The following is a 19,442-nucleotide window of genomic DNA, read 5'->3' as shown; positions in this document are numbered from 1 at the left end:
TTGTCCTGTGCTGTGGTTCTTGAGTTGTTGCTATATTTAATCATTTTCAGCACAGTTTGGTTTATCTTGAGACTGGTTTTAATTAACAAAATAGCTCTTTTAATAGAGGGCTTTGGAAAAATTGTTGACATCCGGATTAAATCGTTAATTTGAAACCTGCAGAATATTAGTTTGAATGGAATAAAACCCTCTTAACTTCACTGGAATTTCTCATTCATGTTTGAGATTGAGGGCGGGTGATGATTGATGCATTACATAAAAGTAATCAGGCTTTAAAAGGCAGAAAGGGGGCGTGGTGGTGGCTAGTGTCTGTCTGATTCGCATACGGGTTAAATTAACAGTTGTTGTTATTGTGGACATCGCTTTGCACCGAGACTTCTTACTGTTTTTCGTTATGTACATTCTAGCGACTACTTGGGGTTGCGACTAAATTCGCATCTGGGAACGGGATCGTCATCATTTCACGTGTGACCACTCCGCACAAAACCACCAAACATTAAACTCTCATCAGCCTCCACACTGCTGCTGTGTGTCACAGACCGGCCATGCAAGAGACCGACACACGAGTGTAAAGTTTTAAGATAACAATAGAACAAGAACATGGCGGGATCTCTTGAAAAACTCTTCTTAGGGTTTGACTTCAGCACACAGCAGGTCAGTATCAGTGGTATTAATACGGGGGGTACGTGCAAAAGGGCGGACGATCGTGTTGAGTTGGGTTTTTATGCTGCATGATGATGGTAGGCAGGGTTTATGTTTGGATCAATTCATGCAAACCTTACTGGATTAAACATGCTAAACATGATTGCATGGTATGCTAGCTAGGTATAAATACATATTCGTTTGTGGTATATAAACAAACACCATATGTGTATCTACTTGCCAGGTAGAGTTTGTTCTTCAGAGAACAATCTTGCTATATTCTTGGGGGTGTCTACGGAAAGTTTCTGTAATTTGTTGTTCTTTTATTAACAAGTTGCCCTGGCCTAATTTGTCATTGTCAGCTTTTAGTTTTACAACAAAAGAGCCGCTTCTGGCTTCTGCAATGGAGACACTTAACATTTCAGCCTGAATTTTACCATCTTGCCCCTGCACTATTTTGTCTCTTCCTATACAAGATTACCACATGGTGCGGGCTCCTTAGTCCCAATTAAAATTGAACAGTTGAAAAGAGGTTGTTTTGGATTACTCCTAGAGTCCTAGAACTATTTCGGTTTCGTCCGGCTATCGTCTCCCGTAACGATAGCCGGACGAAACCGAAATAGTTCTAGGAGTAGTTTTGGATGTAGTTGCGATGATCGTACTCTCCATCCGTCCGACGGTCATAGGGAATGGAGGATTTTGATCATTGCAATATGTTGGATACTGCATCTTTTTTCTTAGGCTGATTTAAAAAAAAAAATCAATTTTTCAAAACTTGTCTTTTGGAAAAGTTTCCGTATGGCGCCACCACTTTTTTATTCGAAACAAAATAATATAGTATCTAATTTACCTGATTGATATATCCCTTTTTGTAAAAATGAGTGAAAAAGTGGTGGCGCCATACGGAAAGTTATCCTGTCTTTTTTTGCTGAGATCGTTCAGTTCTCCGTTTAAAAAAAAGAGAAAAAAAGAGGCGTCCTCTTAAAAGGAAGCAGGCGGGAATGCTTAACATGTTTCTTTTCTTCTTGAATCTTGGCCTTACCCCATAAACAGTGTACATATTCTCAATATTATGAGTACAATGATTCCCTTTTGTTTTCCAGATCAAGTCCATTGCTATCAATGATGCCTTGCAGGTTATCCAGGAGTTTTCCGTTCAATTTGACACTGATCTTCCGGAATTTTGGTTTGTATAGAATAGTTGAACCACTCTTGTTGAAAGCGGTATGATCTTGCAGCAAGTAACTTGCAGACAAGCTGAATTAAATATAAAACTTTGTTTCCTATTGCGATGCTCATTATCCTCTGGTCCTTGCCACTCGGTAACCAGAGGAATACGTTCATCTCAAACCTTTTCAAAAGTGTGGCGTGTCATGGCCAGGCGGTCTAGTTTACTGGACCCAAGCTCCATGGTGTTGTAAGGAGTGACTGTTTGATACCTGGTCATGACACTTGTGCCCTTGAGCAAGGCTCCCAAAAAAAAAAATTGAAAACATGTTTTCAGATCATCTTTAAAAGAAATTCATAAATACCCCAGACAGCTTCCTAGTGGTGGAGAGTGCGTCACGTTGGGGTGTTTGGTTGATAATGACCAGCTTGATCTGTTTATAACCGGCTGGCTTGGGCACACAAGCTCATGTATTTAATTTTAAATCAAGTTAGTGGAAAATTACTTCTTTCTCAAAAACTACGTCACTTCAGAGGGAGCTGTTTCTGACAATATTAATTTACTATCAACCTCTCCCCATTACTCGTAATCAAAAAAGGTTGTATGATAATAAATATTTTGAGTAATTACCAATAGTGTCCACTGCCTTTAAGAACTTGTTGCTACCCTTTTATTCCCTTAATAAAATTTCTGGCTTATCTTGTCTTGTAGCACCCGAGGAGGAGTTCACATCCATGATGACCAACTGACTGTTACATCTCCCACCATTATGTGGGTCAAGGCACTAGACCTTCTCCTTGAGAGAATGAAAGCTTCAGGGTTCGACTTCTCAAAGGTTGTTGCACTGTCTGGGACAGGTCAGGTGAGATGTAATAATAATAACAATAATTACATGTAATTAAAGGTTATTGGTTACTCAAAATAATTATTAGCATAGAAAACTTACCTGGTAACAAGCAATGGAGAGCCGTTAATAGTATGAAACTCTGAAGTAACATAGTTTTCAAGAAAGAAGTAATTTTTCCCACTAAAATATTTGAATTTGAATTTGAGACCTCAGAATTAGATTTTGAAGTCCGAAATCAAGAATCTTAAAGTACACAACTTCGTGTGACACTTAGGGTGTTTTTGCTTTCACTGTTATTTCGCAAATTTAACGACCAACTCAACTCAAGGTTTGTTATTTTATGCATATGTTGAAGTGAGAAGACTGGTCTTTGACAATTACCAAAGGTGTCCATTGTCTTTAAGCACTCTATAATAAATGCCTACTAATACATTGATTCTCACTTTTCGATTTGTGTAATGTTGAAATTTTTGACTTTCATTTCTTGTGTTATTTACAGCAACATGGCAGTGTGTTTTGGAAGGCTGGTACCTCGTTGAGACTTGGCAATCTGCAACCTAGCCAGATGCTACATGAACAGCTCGTTGTAAGTAGCAGCTGATATAGAGAGTGAGGCTGTGTCCGAATTCGCGGTGACAGCTACGGCTAGTTTGCCACCTCACAATGCGCTAAACTATAGGATGTCCTTAGCAACACCCTTAGCCTTAGCTGTAGCCGTCGTTTCCTGGTTTTGTAAAATAGAGTCTACTTTGACATTGGTACAGTTTGTTTTGTAGCCTCAACTCCAATTTGAAACTGACATGTACGTGTATCAATTATCTACATGATGCCACCTTGATGTTCCCTTATTCAATCCTTTCTAGGATAGTTTTGTTGTACCAAACTCCCCAGTCTGGATGGATTCTAGCACCACCGCACAGTGTAGAAACCTTGAGCAAGTGATGGGCGGACCACAAAGTGTTGCCGACATTACAGGATCTAGAGCCTATGAGGTAAAAGTATTTAACTGTCATGGCCCAATTTTTTATTTATTTTTTCATCCCAGGGGATTCTTATTTATCTCTTGATTTAAAGGCACTGGATACTATTGGTAATTGCTCAAAATAATCGTTAGCATAAAAACTTACTTTTTTGCGGTCAATGGAGAGATGTTGATAGTATAAAACATTGTGAGAAACTCCTCCCTCTGAAGTAACGTCGTTTTTAAGAAAGAAGTTATTTCTCACTAAAGTATTTGAATTTGACTTCAAGACGCAGAATCTGATTTTGAGGTCTTGAATTCAAGAATTTTTCTTCCCTTATTATCTCGCAACTTAGATGACCAATTGAGCTCAAATTTTCACAGATATTTTATGCAAATGTTGTGATACACCAAGTGAGAATACTGGCCTTTGACAATTACCAAAGGTGTCCAGTGCCTTTGAAAGAGTACATCACTTAGAATCAAGTTTTGTACTGAAATCTTTATGAGTGTTGTGATCTGTTTATAACGTGTTGTTATTTTTTCATTAGCGCTTCACTGGTAACCAGATTGCAAAGATCCATCAAGAGAACCAGGCGGCATTCAGTGCTTGTGAGGTATGTTTGTTTTCTGCTTGCTTAGAGTACATGGTTTGTAGATGTATGCCTTGAACCTTGAATCATGAACCTTGACCCCTAAATCTTGAAACCTTGAACTTTGAACATTGAATCTTGAAGTTTGAACTTTTAACCTTGACTGTTGAACCTTGAACACTGAGCATTGAACATTGACCTTTAATCTTGAAAATTGAACCTTGAACCCTGAAAATGTAAAGTTGAACCTTAAACCTAGGCGCTATAATGAACCCTTTTCGTATTGTATTTAACCTTGAATATTTAGCGTTGAACATAAGATTGTGAACTTGAACCTTGTGAACTTGAACCTTGAACTTTGAATGAACCTTTAAACTTGAACATTGAACACTGAGCATTGAACTTTGATCCTTTAACCTTGAATATTAACTTTGAGTATTTAATCTTGACTATTGAATGTTGAACCATGAACCTTTTCACTCTGTTTAGTAATAAAATATTTAGTGAGAATTGGAGTAAATCAAAGGCATTCATGGGTTGTTGTTTCAGAAAATCTCATTGGTCAGCAGCTTTGCAGCTTCATTGTTCCTGGGTAGTTATGCACCAATTGACTTCAGCGATGGTGGGTAGAAAAAACAAATTTGTTAAAGCCATTATACACTTTTCAACAGAAAAGAAAATAAAAGTTCACAGATTTGCAAATTACACACAGGGTTTACAGAAGGTAATGGTGAAAGACTAGTCTTGAAATATTATTTTATGAAACACTTTACTTTTTGAGAAGACATTAAAACAATTATCAATTCTTAATATCGAGAATTACGGATTTGTTTTAAACACATGTCATGACACGGCGAAACATGCAGAAACAAGGGTGGGTTTTCCGTTATGTTCTCCCGACTCCGATGACCAATGGAGCCTAAATTTTCACAGGTTTGTTATTTTATATATAAGTGTGATACACCAAGTGTGGGCCTTTGGACAATACTGTTTTGCCGAAAGTGTCCTATGGCTTTAAAGATTTTATTCAAAATGTTTAAAATGCGATGTCTTCTAAGATAACAAGGTTAGATGCCCACTTCAAGGTGAGGACCACACTTTATATTTGGGATATTTTAACCCAAATCAATTGTCACCTGGAGCACCTACTCCTTGGCCCAATCTCATAGAGTTGCTTTTAAAAGCAGACAATATTGCTTCGTAGTTTGCTTAGCAGAAATGAGCAGGATACCAGACACAAATTGTAAATGAGACATGGTATTGTGACTGGTAACCTTATTGTAGTAAGCATAAGTTTGTTGTGCTTAGCTACTTATTGTGCTCAAGCAGCGCTATGAAGTTGGGCACATGGGCTGAAACAGGGTTACCCCTTCACAGTCTATGATAAGTAGAAGACTAATAAATCCCAATTCATACTTCCTGCGAATGAGAATCAAATTTTGACATCACAAATTTGCATAAAATAATTTGCATCAGTTGACTTCTGCTGAACACTTGCGAAACATTTGCTGCAAAAATAGCCTAGTGATGTCAAAATGGCATTCGCCCATGCAGAAAGTATGAACCGAGCTTTAGACTAATTGATACTAATTTTGTTGGTGTAGGGTCAGGAATGAACTTGCATTTGCACTCGCAGAAAGTATGAACCAAGCTTTAAGCCCGGTTCATACTTCCTGCGAATGTGAATGCGAAGCGAATTTTATGTGAATTTGATGTCACAACTATCCTTTCGCAGCGATATTCGCAAGTGAGTTGAACGAAGCTGAACTGCTGCGAATATTCGTTGCGATTTTTGTGACGTCATCATTTGCTTCGCATTCGCATTCGCAGGAAGTATGAATCAAGCTTTAGACTAATCGATATTGATTTGGTCTGTATAGGGTCAGGAATGAACTTGTTAGATATAAGAGGTAAGACGTGGTGTCCACAAGCCCTTGATGCGTGCGCTCCTTGCTTGTTGAATCTTCTTGGTCTTCCTGTGCCGTCCTCAACTAACCTGGTAAGCAACTTATCACTGAAATCATAACTTGATTTATTGATGGTAGCCATGACACCTCAAGGATGTTTTTTTCAATCGACGATCACTATAAAAGGAGTAGAATGGACCGAAAACCAAGACTCAAAACAAATTTTGAAAAATAAAAAGAACTTTTGCTTATGATACAGAGATACCCAGTCTGGTTTTGACCATTGTTGGCATCACAGATTTTTTTTAATTTGGACCAAAACCAAAACTCACACAAATCTAAATTCTTTGCTAATTTACCCAGTCTACACTGATGAAGTATCTTCAGTAGTGCATTCTGAATCGTTTGAAACCATAAAATCACCGAAAAATATTTCACCAAAATCTAAAAATTTGACCATGAGGACATGGAGGCTTTGTTTAATTTTGGACCCAAAACCCAAAGTCACAAAATTCTAAATAAATCTCAAACTTTTGCTAATATACCCAGTCCGTACATAAAATGTCTTCAGTATACCGTTCTGAATCATTTGAAAGAAGAAATCACTGAAATAATTTAAACCCAAATCTGAAAATTTGACGATGCCAGCTTGGCGGATTTGTTTGATTTTGAACCAAAAACTTGGGTAAAACCAAAATTAATGTTCTTTATCCCTGATGCAAATTTAACATCTGTTAGTGAGTAATTAAAAATTTAACATAAGTGAGTAGTTATATATGCTGATTTAAACTGATGACTATAGGAATAATTATCAGCAAAATTTGCTGAAATTTTGTTTAGTCTTGAAATAAACTTCAATATTGTTCGTCCACAGGGCCCAATTTCTTCCTACTTTGTGGATAGGTACAGATTCTCTGCAGAGTGTCAAGTTATTGCTTTCACTGGAGACAACCCTGGTATTGCACTGGTTAATTAATCTATACTTATATTTTGAAACTGTTAAAGTATAATAAAAAAAACAATTGTATAATTGTTCATAACTTTACATTATAAGCCAGAACAATTATTTATACTGGAAATGAAATTGTATGACCCTTTTGAAGAATTCAATTTTTTGCGTAAAATAAAACAGCCTTAAATTTGTCCCCTACTTTGCCCCAAAATGGCAAGGCAAAACTGCTAGAGTATTTATAACATTGAAATAAAAATTTAACTGTGCACCTTTTTTATGTAGAAAAATGCATGCAATCAAATTGAAAATTTAAAGATTCAATTAGTTGAAACTGTTTTACAGTTTTTGTTTCTAGATAGCTCCTAACCTGGTTGTTCTTTTATTTGTATTTCAGCCTCACTAGCTGGGATGGCATTAAAGGAGGGTGACATTGCGGTAAGTTATAGTTCTGTAACAGCAGTATTCGAGTGTGATCAACCATACATATGAAACAAAAAACCTGCAAAAATTTGGGCTAAATCCTTGTGTGAGTCAGGAGGAAGTAGCAAAAAACCATGCCCAGTTTTTAGCGTATAAACACATTATTGTTAGTGTTGAGCTTTTGCTTTTTTTCAGATACAGTTTTCTCAAACATTACTTCATCTAAGAAGGAAATATTTTCATCAGTAAGCTTTTTAGTTTAAAATTAAACAATGTTGTTTTTTATCCATACCAGTACTTACCTTGAAGTATATGATCTTACTTTCAGGTAAGTCTTGGGACTAGCGATACCCTGTTTCTGTGGTTGAAGACACCTTGTCCTGCCCTGGAGGGACACATCTTTGTCAACCCTGTAGATGTGCAGTCTTACATGGCATTGCTATGGTAAGACAACGGCCTAATTTTATAGAGCTGCTTAAGCAGAAAACATTCCTTAACATTTGCCTGCTAAGCAGAAATGAACATGAGACCATTCACAAATTGTACATGTGACATGGTGGTTTATAGCTGACCCAATTCTGGAAAGCATAATTTTGTTTTTGCTTAGCTACATTTTGTGCAATATTTTTGGGGCAACTTGGATTCAACCAACTGCACTGTATGCAGTAGGAACATTTCGGCGGAACACATAAAAAAATGAGAAATTTTAGACTTTTAGGGAGCTCCTCAAAAGTCAATTTTCTAGGGTTCTAGGGTCGTAGCTCATCCATTAAGTTTAATGACCCAAGTAACTCAATATAAACACACTCGCTCATCAAAAAGGTATACTTTCGGAGTTTTTGGGGCCCAAATTGAAAATTCTCTATGGAGCATATCCGGAATGGTTTCTATCTGAAGATTTATTGTATAATAACAATAATAATAACTAATTCTTATATAGCAGATTTCACAATAACCGTCTCAATGCGCTTTATATTAGTGACCTGGTCATAGGGCCAATAACGTTCCTTTTTAATCTGAAGCCCCGAGCTGCCGTGGCGCTCCAAAGACTCTTTTCATACAGAATATCAGCCTCTACTCTGGCAGGTGCCCATTTATACCCCTGGGTGAAGAGAAGCACTTATAGTAAAGTATCTTGATCAAGGACATAAGTGCCACGACCATGATCCGAACCCACAATGACCTAACCACCAGAACTTGAATTCGACGCTCTTATGACACCCTATATATAAGATGTAAACATGGTGCCCTCTTAAACAAGTTTCTTATTCATTGTATCATGTTACTGCCTCTAGCTTTAAGAATGGCTCCCTTACCCGCGAGAGAATCCGCAATGAATGCAGCATGGCATCATGGGATACCTTTAATCGTCTTCTGGAGTCAACTCCTCCGGGAAATAACGGCAACTTGGGTAAGTTTTGAATATCTAAAGAATATCGGGTTAGATTTGAAATTAGGATGTTAGTGTCGAGGATAAAAGAGGAAAACAATTACGTAGGGCATGTGTCGTGTCAGAGCAGTTTAGTGCATCAGACAAAGTTCTGGTGGTTAAGTCATTAGGATGGGGGTTCAAAGCCCGGTCATGACACTTGTGCTCTTGAGCAAGACACTTTACTGTAATTGGTTTTTCTTCATCTAGTGGTTATTGGTTACAAATGAGGGCAGAGATGGTGCCTGTGATTGATTTATATTAGTGCGCTCCAAACTTGCAGCACAGGCTTTATACTCCCAAGGGAGGTAAAATGGTGCAAAGAATGAAAACAAAATGTACCTGGTCATTTTCCCTTGTGGCTCATTACTTGATATTTTAACAATGGAACGCTCTCTAACTCATGATGTATGTCGACAGGTATCTACTTTGACGTCCAGGAGATCACGCCGTCTGCCGTCGGTGTTTATCGGTTTGATTCTAAGAATGATAGAATAGAGAGCTTCTCAGCTGCAGTAGAGGTCAGGGCTCTGCTGGAGGGCCAGTTCATGGCTAAGAGGCTCCACGCTGAAAACCTGGGCTACCTTGTTGGTGAGTATGACAATAAAATGTTGGAAATAATGTAGAGCTTTGTTGGACATTTATTAATTCAATTCAATTCATTTCAATTCATTACAAACATCATGTTTAAAAAAAAATTAAAACTGTTTTCCACAGGCACCTAACGATAGAGAACACAAAGTTTGTAAAATAGAAAGGAGGAATTACAAAAAGCTAAACGGGACAAAGTAAACAGTGACATAGATATTTACAACCATACAATCTTTTTTATTATTATTATAATCCAAGCAACAGTTACTTAGTTGACTTTTGTTGTCCCTAACCCACATATTGTTTTGTCCTTTTGTTTGGTATTTTTCTTGTGTCCTCAGATTAAATTCTTGTATTGGCTTGCTCCCCTAGGACACTCATTTTTAATTGTTCAAGTCGCCATTGTGTCATCTGAATTCCTGTATTTAACTCTTCAGTCTGTTTTATTAGGGCTGGGCCTGTATAAATTATGTTTTGCTTTGTTGTTTCTGTTTTTGGTATTGTATTTTTAGCTGTTTTGCAGCAAAGCGCAGCGAAACAGCTCTTGTTTTTGTTGAACTGTTTATTAATCTTTTTTTTTTTTTACTCTGCTGCTGGGGTCATATAAAATTTAGTTGGTAAGCAGGTTACACCAGCTAATTCTATTTTCTCATATTTTTTACGATAATACATCAGTCTCCTGACGATGACTAGAGCAAGCTAGTCGAAATATTGAGACGCTTTAAGAACTCACTTTGTAGTGTAGTTAAAATTCAATCATAAAAGCTAAGGCTAGTAGAGAAAAATCTGAAAAATCTTTGCCGCGCTAGTAGAATACGTAGCAAGACATTTCTCTAAAGAACAAACTCTACCTGGCAAGTAGATACACACATGGTGTTACCGCAAACCAAATATATTGATACCTCACCATGCAATGCCTCAAATCATATAAACATCACATACATTTTCTGCTAATTCTGTCCCGTTTCAGAGCACGGTTCGAGGGTTCTGGCGACTGGCGGGGCATCAGCCAACAGGGCCATTCTTCAGGTCCTCTCTGATGTCTTCAATGCTCCGGTCTATGTGCTGGATGTTGCCAACTCAGCTTGCCTGGGATGCGCTTACAGAGCAAAACATGGTAAGAGAGGTGAACAAAACACACAAAAAAACTTAGGCCTAGAATTACCTGGATGCCCACTGAGGCCTGCCTTGGTACTTCTTCAGAAGTTTCCCATTGACTTTAACATTTTCCAATGGAAGTGTCCTATGCAAAATGCAAATAGCCTTGCCCTTTTAAAAATTGAAATTCAAGACCTGAAAACTGCCACAATAGGGTAGGGATTGTTGGATGAAAACTCAATGAACTTTATACTTTCTAACAAATTAATTATGATTTGTTATTTGAGAAATATAAACACTTTCATGCACTACTCATTTTAGTAAAAAATTTAGCATATGAACACCTTATTTTATTTTTTTGTAATTGGCGAATTGTGTCCTCTTTCCCATTTTGAAAGCTGTGTGGTCGTTTGATCTTTATCTTTCGGTTTACAACTATTTTTCTAAATGGATTGAAACCGGTCTCTTTAGACTTTGAGACGTACCGAGGCAACACTATTCAGTAAGACACATTTGATGTGGAAGACTTTTAGGTTCAAAACACACACAAAAAAGGCACTGAAAGATTTAACCTTGATAAGGTGACAGTTTGAAGACTTTTAAAGAGAACTATTTCTAAATTTATTTTGAAGGTTTCCTTGGCAACAGTAGCGTATCATTTACTGATGTAGTTAGGACTTCTCCCATCGAATACAAGTTAGCTGCCACTCCAAGCACAGACGCCAGTCAGGTAGGTACCATGTTTTTCATTCCAAACTCTTTCAATTCGAAATTAAGATTGTTTGTTTGTTTGAATGTATTTGTTTATATGTTTAGCTGTTAGGCCGTGTCCGATACGGCGACTTCGGCTACAGCTATGGCTAGATTGCGCTCATCTGCTTGTTCTTTAACACTGGCAAACATGCTGATCTAACCGTAGCTGAAGCCAAGTCGCCGTTTCGGACCTGGCCTCATACTGATTTGAAAGCTCTTATACGTTAATTTGTTTGATAAGCAAACACACCCAGTGTTGGATGTTGGCGATAAATGTCTGGTTTTTATGTGGAGCAATATGTATGTTGAAAATCAAAAGAAAAATCAAATTTATTTGTAACAAAGTCTCAAGGGTTATTTGACATATGTCCAAAGTAACAGACATAATCAATCACTATGTTAATACATAATTGGATAAAATCTTGGAATCAGAATCATAAATATTGGCTTTTGAAACAACATCTGGCCTGCCTGGGGCATTTCTCAAACCTCGGCTTTGGCTCCAGCTTCAGGCGTCCTTCGATGTTCAACCCACCACCGCGTGCAAAATAAATGATTCTCCAAAAAGTATAGGCCTGAAGGCAGAGCTGCGTTTCCACTGCGTACACAACAAGCTATGTGTGTTCTGTGTCATGCATGTAAAAAAAAAAACAGTACACCTATTTTTAGAGAAGGGGTTCGCCCCGGTGTTTTCTAGTATGGTCGGCGTCTAAATGTAAACTGTTACGTGGTGCTACATGTACAAGTATGTAAAAACGGAAATGATTTTAAGATTTAAAATTTAGCTCCACATACCTTTTAGAGACAAAAAATAATGAGTGCTTTGAGATGTCATCAGGTGTGCTAAAGCACTAAGATCATTGTGTGTTATATTGTATGTACTATAATTAAACGGATAGTATACTCATACCTTCACTGGTTTAAAGCCATTATACACTTTCAGTAAACAGTATTATCCAAGGCCCACACTTCGTGTATCACAACTTATATATAAAATAACAAACCTGTGAAAATTTAGGCTCAATCGGTCATCGGAGTCGGGAGAAAATAGAGGGAAAACCCTCTTGTTTTCACACGTTTCGCTGTGTCATGACATGTGTTTACTATAAATCCGTAATTCTCGTAGTCGAGAATTGATAATTGTTTTAATGTTTTCTCAAAAAGTAAAGCATTTCAAGGAATAATATTTCAAGAGAAGTCTTTTACCATTACCTTCTGTTAATCCTGTAAGTTATTTGTAAATCTGTGAACTTTTTTCCATTTTTTTATGTTCCGAAAGTGTATAATGGCTTTAAGCATGGTGTAATAGCGCCCTCAGTTTTGAGATGCATATAGGGAAGATGATGGGGGTGTTGCATTATGACCCATCAACAACGAAATATTTATTCTGGGGCACTTTAGGTAGCATGCTCCATATTCGTTGGACTATATATGTGTTGTCATTGACCTAAATAAAAAACTAAAAAAACAGAATTAGCTGTTGCAAACTCCTTTCCAACCGCAGTGACCGGTGGATTTAAGGTAATTAATAATGGCCACCTGTTTTTCACAATTACTAGTAGCAGAGTCTTGCTCAAAAGCTAAAACATTATAAAGTGTGACTTGCTAGTGTTGTGCAGGCTGTTCATGCACAGCTAGCACAACAACTTCTTGCTTGCCCTGTAAGCGCAGAATGGTGATCACAATCGTAGAATTATGATCACAAATGCAGAATTTGGTGGTAAGCAAAGCCTGTAAGCACAAAAACTTGCTAAGCACAGAAAAATCTTGCTTAGCAGAAACGGGTGACCAGCCAACATTCCATAAGGATTTCATTGTTGGGATTAGTGCCCCACTCAATTTTTGCTAGCCAAAGAAATTTCCTATTCAACAGTATGAAACTGGGTCCTGGGCTCAAATATTATATAAAGCTGATTATAAGCAGCTAAAGTAGCTACATATAAGCACAACAAAGTGATGCTTACCAGAACAAGATTACCAACCAAACTACCATGACACATGTACAATTTGTGGCTGGTACCCTTCTTATTTCTACTTAGTAGACAATTGTTAAGTAACATTTTCTGCTTTTTGGGGGTCTTGCAGCCGAGTTCACGAAACGCTAGAATTAATCTCGAGTTAGGATGAGTAACTCACCCTAACTTAGGATGGGTTAAATGCGTCCAACGTCTATGGATACGGAACTTAACTCGTCCCAAGTCCTTAGATTAGTCCTAAGTTAGGAAGAGCTGGGTGAAATCGACAACAGATCACTATGACTAGTGGAATGAGTGCAATGAGGGGAGCAATAAATACCATTGTAAGAAAAAAAGGAACGCGCAACATTCGACTCAACATTTCGGAAGTAGAAACATTTTTAGGGATTTATATTGCTTTGTTTTACAGATTTACACTCCACTCTTGGCAAGGTATAAACAACTCGAGGAGATGGTATCCCAACAATAACTTGAACAGAATCACTGTAGGAATTTTTTAGTATGTTTACGTTTACATCATTAACCAGCAAAAAAGAAATTAGGTCTATTTTTTTGCGAAAATCATCATGGCTCAAATTTCGAGTTTTTGGTAAAAATCACACAGTTCAAAAAGTTTTATGGGCCATAATTTTTTTACAAGACTAGAAAAGTTTTTGCATTGAAATGAGAAAATAATTGTCTACAAAGTTGAACAATTGAAGTGAATTAATTTTAACTAGAACTGAGAGAAGGTTTATCTGACCAACAACAGGCAAACAAGAAATTCTGATTTTGGGAGAAAGCTTCATGGTTCGAATTTCGGGAAAATCTTGTAGATCTAAAAATAAAAAGTTTACTTGATTGGAACTTTTTTTTAACGAACTGAAGGAACATGTGATCTGTTTTAATTTGAACAAGCACTAACAAAAGAATTATCTCCTTTGTGTTTTGGGTGTATTTATTGCTCAATACTCAACAGAATTGAAAGATTATGATCAGAATAAAAGGCAACATTCAAACAAAAACCCAAGACCACCAGGCTTATCCAGTTTTGGGTTTACTGGCCTGATGCTAAAATCACTAGCTAGGGCCTGAGGTCAAAGGTTTTGAGCCCTGACCAGTTTTCTGTAAATGTGTAATATCGCCCAATCCAAAATCTGCTAGTCACTGTAACAGAAGTTATCAGTATTTTGTAAAAGTTTCTTTAACTGAAGTTGCTAACTCAAACTTGTTATATTAATATGTTAATTTTGTAATTGTTTGTGCTACTATTGAAATTATTTAACTTTATCAGGGTCTTAACATATCAGTAAGTTTAATTTTATAGAGGCTGTTCAAGATTATTAGTATTTTCACAAGATCAAAAACCATACATTTTTTTTAGTACCCTCCCCCCCCCACTAAAAATGCAATAGAATATGTTGAATATTTCATGCTATTTTTGAATTTGATAAGCAGAGGAATGAATTGTGAGGGAAATTTTGGCTTCTTAGAAATTAGTAATCGATTGCTGACATGACTAAAATCAATGTGTTATGTTATATTTTAAAGCCGATGTTTTCCAAAGAGGACAGAGTGTGAGTTCATGAAAATATTGTTGATTGGAATGTATCCGGTTATGTTTTTGGATCAGGTCACTTTATTGTAAATAAAAAGATTTTCAGTGATCATCATAAAAAAAAGTAGAAATTAAACTATTTTTCTAAAATTACAAAGTATGATAATTTGGAAAATCAGCAGCAAGTAAGATTTATTTGTAAAAGGAGCGTGTTTGAAACTATGCAGCTGTTTAAAAGCTCACCGCATGCAGTGTTTTTCATGGATAGTGTGTGGGATAATTGTTGTTGTATCTTCAAAACATACATGTAGTAATAATGAACAATGGAAATGAAGGAGAAGAAAAGTAATCAGGTTATAGGTTTGCGGTAGCGCCATGTGTAAATATTCACCATGGTGCTACAGCAAACCATACATAGTTATTCTGTCACGATGCAGAGTTTCAAATCTTAGAAAAACTAACCCTTTATTTGTTTGACAAACTCTGTTAAAGGCAGTGGACACTATTGGTAATTACTCAAAATAATTATTAGTGCAAACCTAACTTGGTAACGAGTAATGGGGAGAGGTTGATAGTATAAAACATTGTGAGAAACGGCTCCCTCTGAAGTGACGTAGTCTTCGAGAAAGAAGTTATTTTCCACAAGTTTGATTTGGAGACCTCAGATTTAGATTTGAGATCTCAGATTTAGAATTTGAGGTTGAAATCAAGGATCATGAAAGCACACAACTTCGTGTGACAAGGGTATTTTTCTTTCATAAATATCTCGCAACTCCGACGACCAATCGAGCTTAAGTTATTTTATACATATGTGTAGATACACCAAGTAAGAAGACTGATCTTTGACAATTACCAATAGTGTCCAGTGTCTTTAAGGGATGGTATGACTTATGCTAACTCATAGTTTTGACTTAACGGTATGCAAATTTTATAATTATGACTTATGCTAATTCAAAGTTATGACTTATGCTAATTCGTAGTTATGAGTTATGCTAATTCATAGTTAAAACTTATGCTAATTCATAGTTAAGACATATGCTAATCCTTAGTTACGACTTTATACAGTAATTTAGAGTTGTGACTTATGTTGTTACTTGTTTTTTTGTCACTGTCCCTTTAAAGCATCCATTCATAACCCTAAACACACCAAAAAATGAAAAAAAAACATATTGATAATAATTGTGTATGTTGTGTTGAACTTATGAACTGTTTTAACATTTAAACTTCTAAAACAAATTGCACGGCATTGGTATATGTCAAAAACCAGTATCCACACTTTATGTGGCCTAACATGAAATAGTTAACCTGTGAAAGTTAAAGCTCACTCACTCATGCTCATCGGATTCACAAGAAAATTTTGTTAACAAAAAAGTAACTTTTATTTTTCAGTGTTTTCAAACATTGGACTCGGGAGATAAAAACGATTTTACTAGTTTCTTGAAACCTACTTTGGTTTTGAGAAACTGTTGCATTCCAAGCAAAAATATTTCAAGTAAAGTTCTCAATTCATCTTTCATTATATAAAAATGATTGGCTGTTTTTGAAAATGTTAGGTCACCAGATGCTTACATTCTCAAGAAAACATGTTTTCCTGCGAATAAATTTTAGAAGTTATAGTCGCATACCCTTACGGTGATCACCTGGCTGCTGCTTCCCAGGTTATATCATAAACATGGGTGTGATCCTTGGCTACACAGCAGTAAACAGCTGTATGGCTTCTGACTGGCACCCCCTAACAAAGATATTGATAAAGATACAGGGAGATTGCCAACACGGGCTAGATACATGTAGCTCAGTTGGTAGAGCACCGGCACGTTAAACTGGAGGTCATTGGTACATATTCTGTTCTAGTAATTTTTCTATGTTCAACCTCAAATCAAGCTTTAGTTTTGGCAGTTGCATCTTTGAAATAAGACAATTTGAATCACATGCACTTTTCCTTGAAGACTGAGATATGTTATCTCAGCTGATATCAAAAATGACAACATTTAACACTTGTATCTGACAAATTCTATAATATTTTCCCTGATAAACCAGTGCGCTGTACTTTCCAACCTTTGATCGGAGCAGACTCGTTTGTAAACACGTGATGTCATGATTTATGTCCTGTGTACAAACTATCGTAAATATCCTTGTACTTTATTTCTATGTATTCTTAATCAACTGAGTGTTCTTTAATTAGTTCATCCTCATGGTGTTTACAGGAAAACAAAACAATACAGTTAAAACCTGTCAGGAGTCAATACAAAACCATCAATCAACTCAAACCACTTAAGGTATAAAGATATTTTGCCTAATGTTTTTGAGAAAGTATTAAACAAATTTTCTGATCTGTCTGAAACCCAATGTTTGAAAACAATGATTTTTTGTTCTCACTATTTTTTTGTTTACTCCGCTGACAGATTGAGCTTTTACTTTCACAGGAATTGTATATGTTATTTCAGTCACACAAAGTACAGATTATGGCCCAATTTCTGCTTACCAAAAATCTTTGCTAAGAAAGTTTTGAGTGGGGTACCAGTCACAGCAGCGTAAACTGTCTGATATTTTGGCTGGTAACCTATTTCTGCTAAGCAATACATTTATGTGCTTAGCAAGTCATGATTCTTACATGCTTTATGAAATTGGGCCATGGTCTCAAAAATAACTCTTTGTGAGGGTTAGGTTTTAATACAATTTAATAAATTTGGTTCTTTTCCATATTCTTTTTCTATATCTTTAAAACAGGCAGGTTGTCTCACTATGTAAAACATTCACAAATAATTAATTAGCTGTTTCGTAGCGCAGCGCAGCGAAACAGCTCTTGTTTTTGTTAAAGTTTTTTTTATTATTATTATTATTATTTTTTTTATTTGTCATCTTCAGAAAAATTTCATGTAAGTGCTGATTTGCAAAGTTCCCAAAGAGCAATTGCAATGAAATTTTCAGGGATGAAAGGTATTGGTGCAATGATCATTGCGAAACAAGGATGTCATTATGACATAATCAGAAGTCACGTGACGTCATCTTAAAGGTGTTGTATTTTAAATGTTTGAAAATTTATAACAAATCAGCCACAAGAGACCGTAGGTTTCTGTTTGCGGGATTGGGGAGGGATAAATAAGGTCTTCATTTTGTTTCGTGTGCGTGACCTCACATGACCTCTACTTCCGGTCGAAACCGGAAGTGGCCCTCTAATTCAAAATTGGCAAAAGATATGAAGTTGCTTTTAACGATATTAGTGCCTGGCAAGGGTGGGCAGTTCACAAAAAATATCAATGACGTCACAAAATGCAACTGCGCCCTCTAGCGGCAGGTTGAAAACTCGTCAAAATGGACTTTTTGAAGATGTGTGTGGTGAAGTTTTTTGTAATCACTTCAAATTTTACACACACGTTAACTGTCAGGCAGCCATCATATGTGTGAAGTTTCAGATCAATGACGTCATTAGGGGTCACGTGACGCGGCCTTAAAGGTGCACTTTTTGAACTAATATAACTCTCTAAGTAATTATGCGATTATGTTGAAACTTGGTAGGTTGTTAGATATTGGCAAGTTCTCGTGAATTGTGAAATGACGTCATAGTGACGTCATCACATAATTTTTTATGATTTTTTCAATTTTTGCACCTTTAACGAATAAATTGCTATCCGAACATGGTATAATCCAAATTTTTTTTTTTCAATAGCCTGGATTAGTCATAACTGCTTTAAAAAAAGAATAAATTTCAAATTCAGTTGACAAAATTTAAATTGTTATTAACGAAACAGCTCTGCATTTGTGCACAAATGCAATCATGTCTAGTTTTAATTCATCTTCTAAAAAAAGTTAAGAAAAAAAAGCTTTTATGCATAAATAAAATATTTATCAAACTTCATCACAAATCTTCCTGAATTGTGCAAGACAAACAACAACTTCACTAGAGGAGCATCTTATCACCATGGTAACGTATAGATGATGCACGACTGCTTTCCTTAGATTGTATCTTCCAGTTCACGTCAGAATCTTCTATCGTTGCTTGAAAATAGGTAAGATTAATTTTTTATTGTACGCCTACATTTTCAAGAAGTTATGAAGTAGGGCAGTATTAACGAGTGAATGTGATGATTATTTTCCAGAACTGTCACTTTCTAGATTTTGTGTCAAATGTAATTTGTCTTTGTCATGTACCGGGTTTAGTCAGGGAAAATGGTAAAGGGGTAACCAGGTTCTTGAGATATAAATGGAGCATCATGAAAAGCCGATCAAAACATCGATCTGTTCTTGTCAAACCTTAAAGACACTGGACACTCTTGGTAATTGTTAAAGACCAGTCTTCTCACTCGGTGTATCTCAACATGCATAAAGCAACAAACCTGTGAAAATTTGAGCTCAATTGGTCATCGAGGTTGCGAGATAATAGTGAAAGAAAAAAACACACTTGTCATACGAAGTTGTGTGCTTTCAGATGCTTGATTTCAAGACCTCAAATTCTAAATCTGAGGTCTCGAAATCAAATTCGCAGAAAATTACAATCTTTTTTACTATCAACCTCTCCCGATTACTGGTTACCAAGTAAGGTTTTGTGCTAATAATTATTTTGAGTAATT

General features: G+C 36.4%; 1 protein-coding gene across 2 annotated transcripts; it reads left to right on the top strand.

Moving 5' to 3' along the window:
- The first annotated feature begins 544 nt into the window (after nucleotides 1-544).
- On the top strand, nucleotides 545-17,899 carry LOC139936950 (xylulose kinase-like). Of its 2 annotated transcripts, none has more exons than XM_071931814.1 (16): nucleotides 545-654; nucleotides 1,746-1,828; nucleotides 2,522-2,672; nucleotides 3,157-3,243; nucleotides 3,521-3,649; nucleotides 4,170-4,235; nucleotides 4,761-4,833; nucleotides 6,092-6,210; nucleotides 6,993-7,074; nucleotides 7,465-7,505; nucleotides 7,819-7,934; nucleotides 8,786-8,901; nucleotides 9,340-9,510; nucleotides 10,481-10,627; nucleotides 11,241-11,338; nucleotides 13,747-17,899. In XM_071931814.1, exons 1-16 carry the CDS (start codon nucleotides 601-603, stop codon nucleotides 13,804-13,806), a joined length of 1,593 nt encoding a protein of 530 aa, XP_071787915.1. In that variant the 5' UTR covers nucleotides 545-600; the 3' UTR covers nucleotides 13,807-17,899. The 2 variants fall into 2 exon arrangements, with proteins under 2 accessions (XP_071787915.1, XP_071787916.1); XM_071931815.1 differs by lacking the exon at nucleotides 545-654 and adding an exon at nucleotides 756-812.
- The last annotated feature ends 1,543 nt before the right edge of the window (nucleotides 17,900-19,442 follow it).

This window comes from Asterias amurensis, chromosome 5 (genome assembly GCF_032118995.1).
Source record: "Asterias amurensis chromosome 5, ASM3211899v1".
Classification (NCBI taxonomy): domain Eukaryota; kingdom Metazoa; phylum Echinodermata; class Asteroidea; order Forcipulatida; family Asteriidae; genus Asterias; species Asterias amurensis.
The sequence above is the reverse complement of the archived record's forward strand: the minus strand, read 5'-3'. Positions and strand labels throughout refer to the sequence as shown.

Coding starts and splice junctions, on each gene's coding strand:
- LOC139936950 (XM_071931814.1), top strand. CDS start 601: ATGGCGGGATCTCTTGAAAAACTCTTCTTAGGGTTTGACTTCAGCACA. Junction 3,650..4,169: donor CAGGATCTAGAGCCTATGAG/GTAAAAGTATTT, acceptor TTTTTTCATTAG/CGCTTCACTGGTAACCAGAT. Junction 7,935..8,785: donor TCTTACATGGCATTGCTATG/GTAAGACAACGG, acceptor TACTGCCTCTAG/CTTTAAGAATGGCTCCCTTA.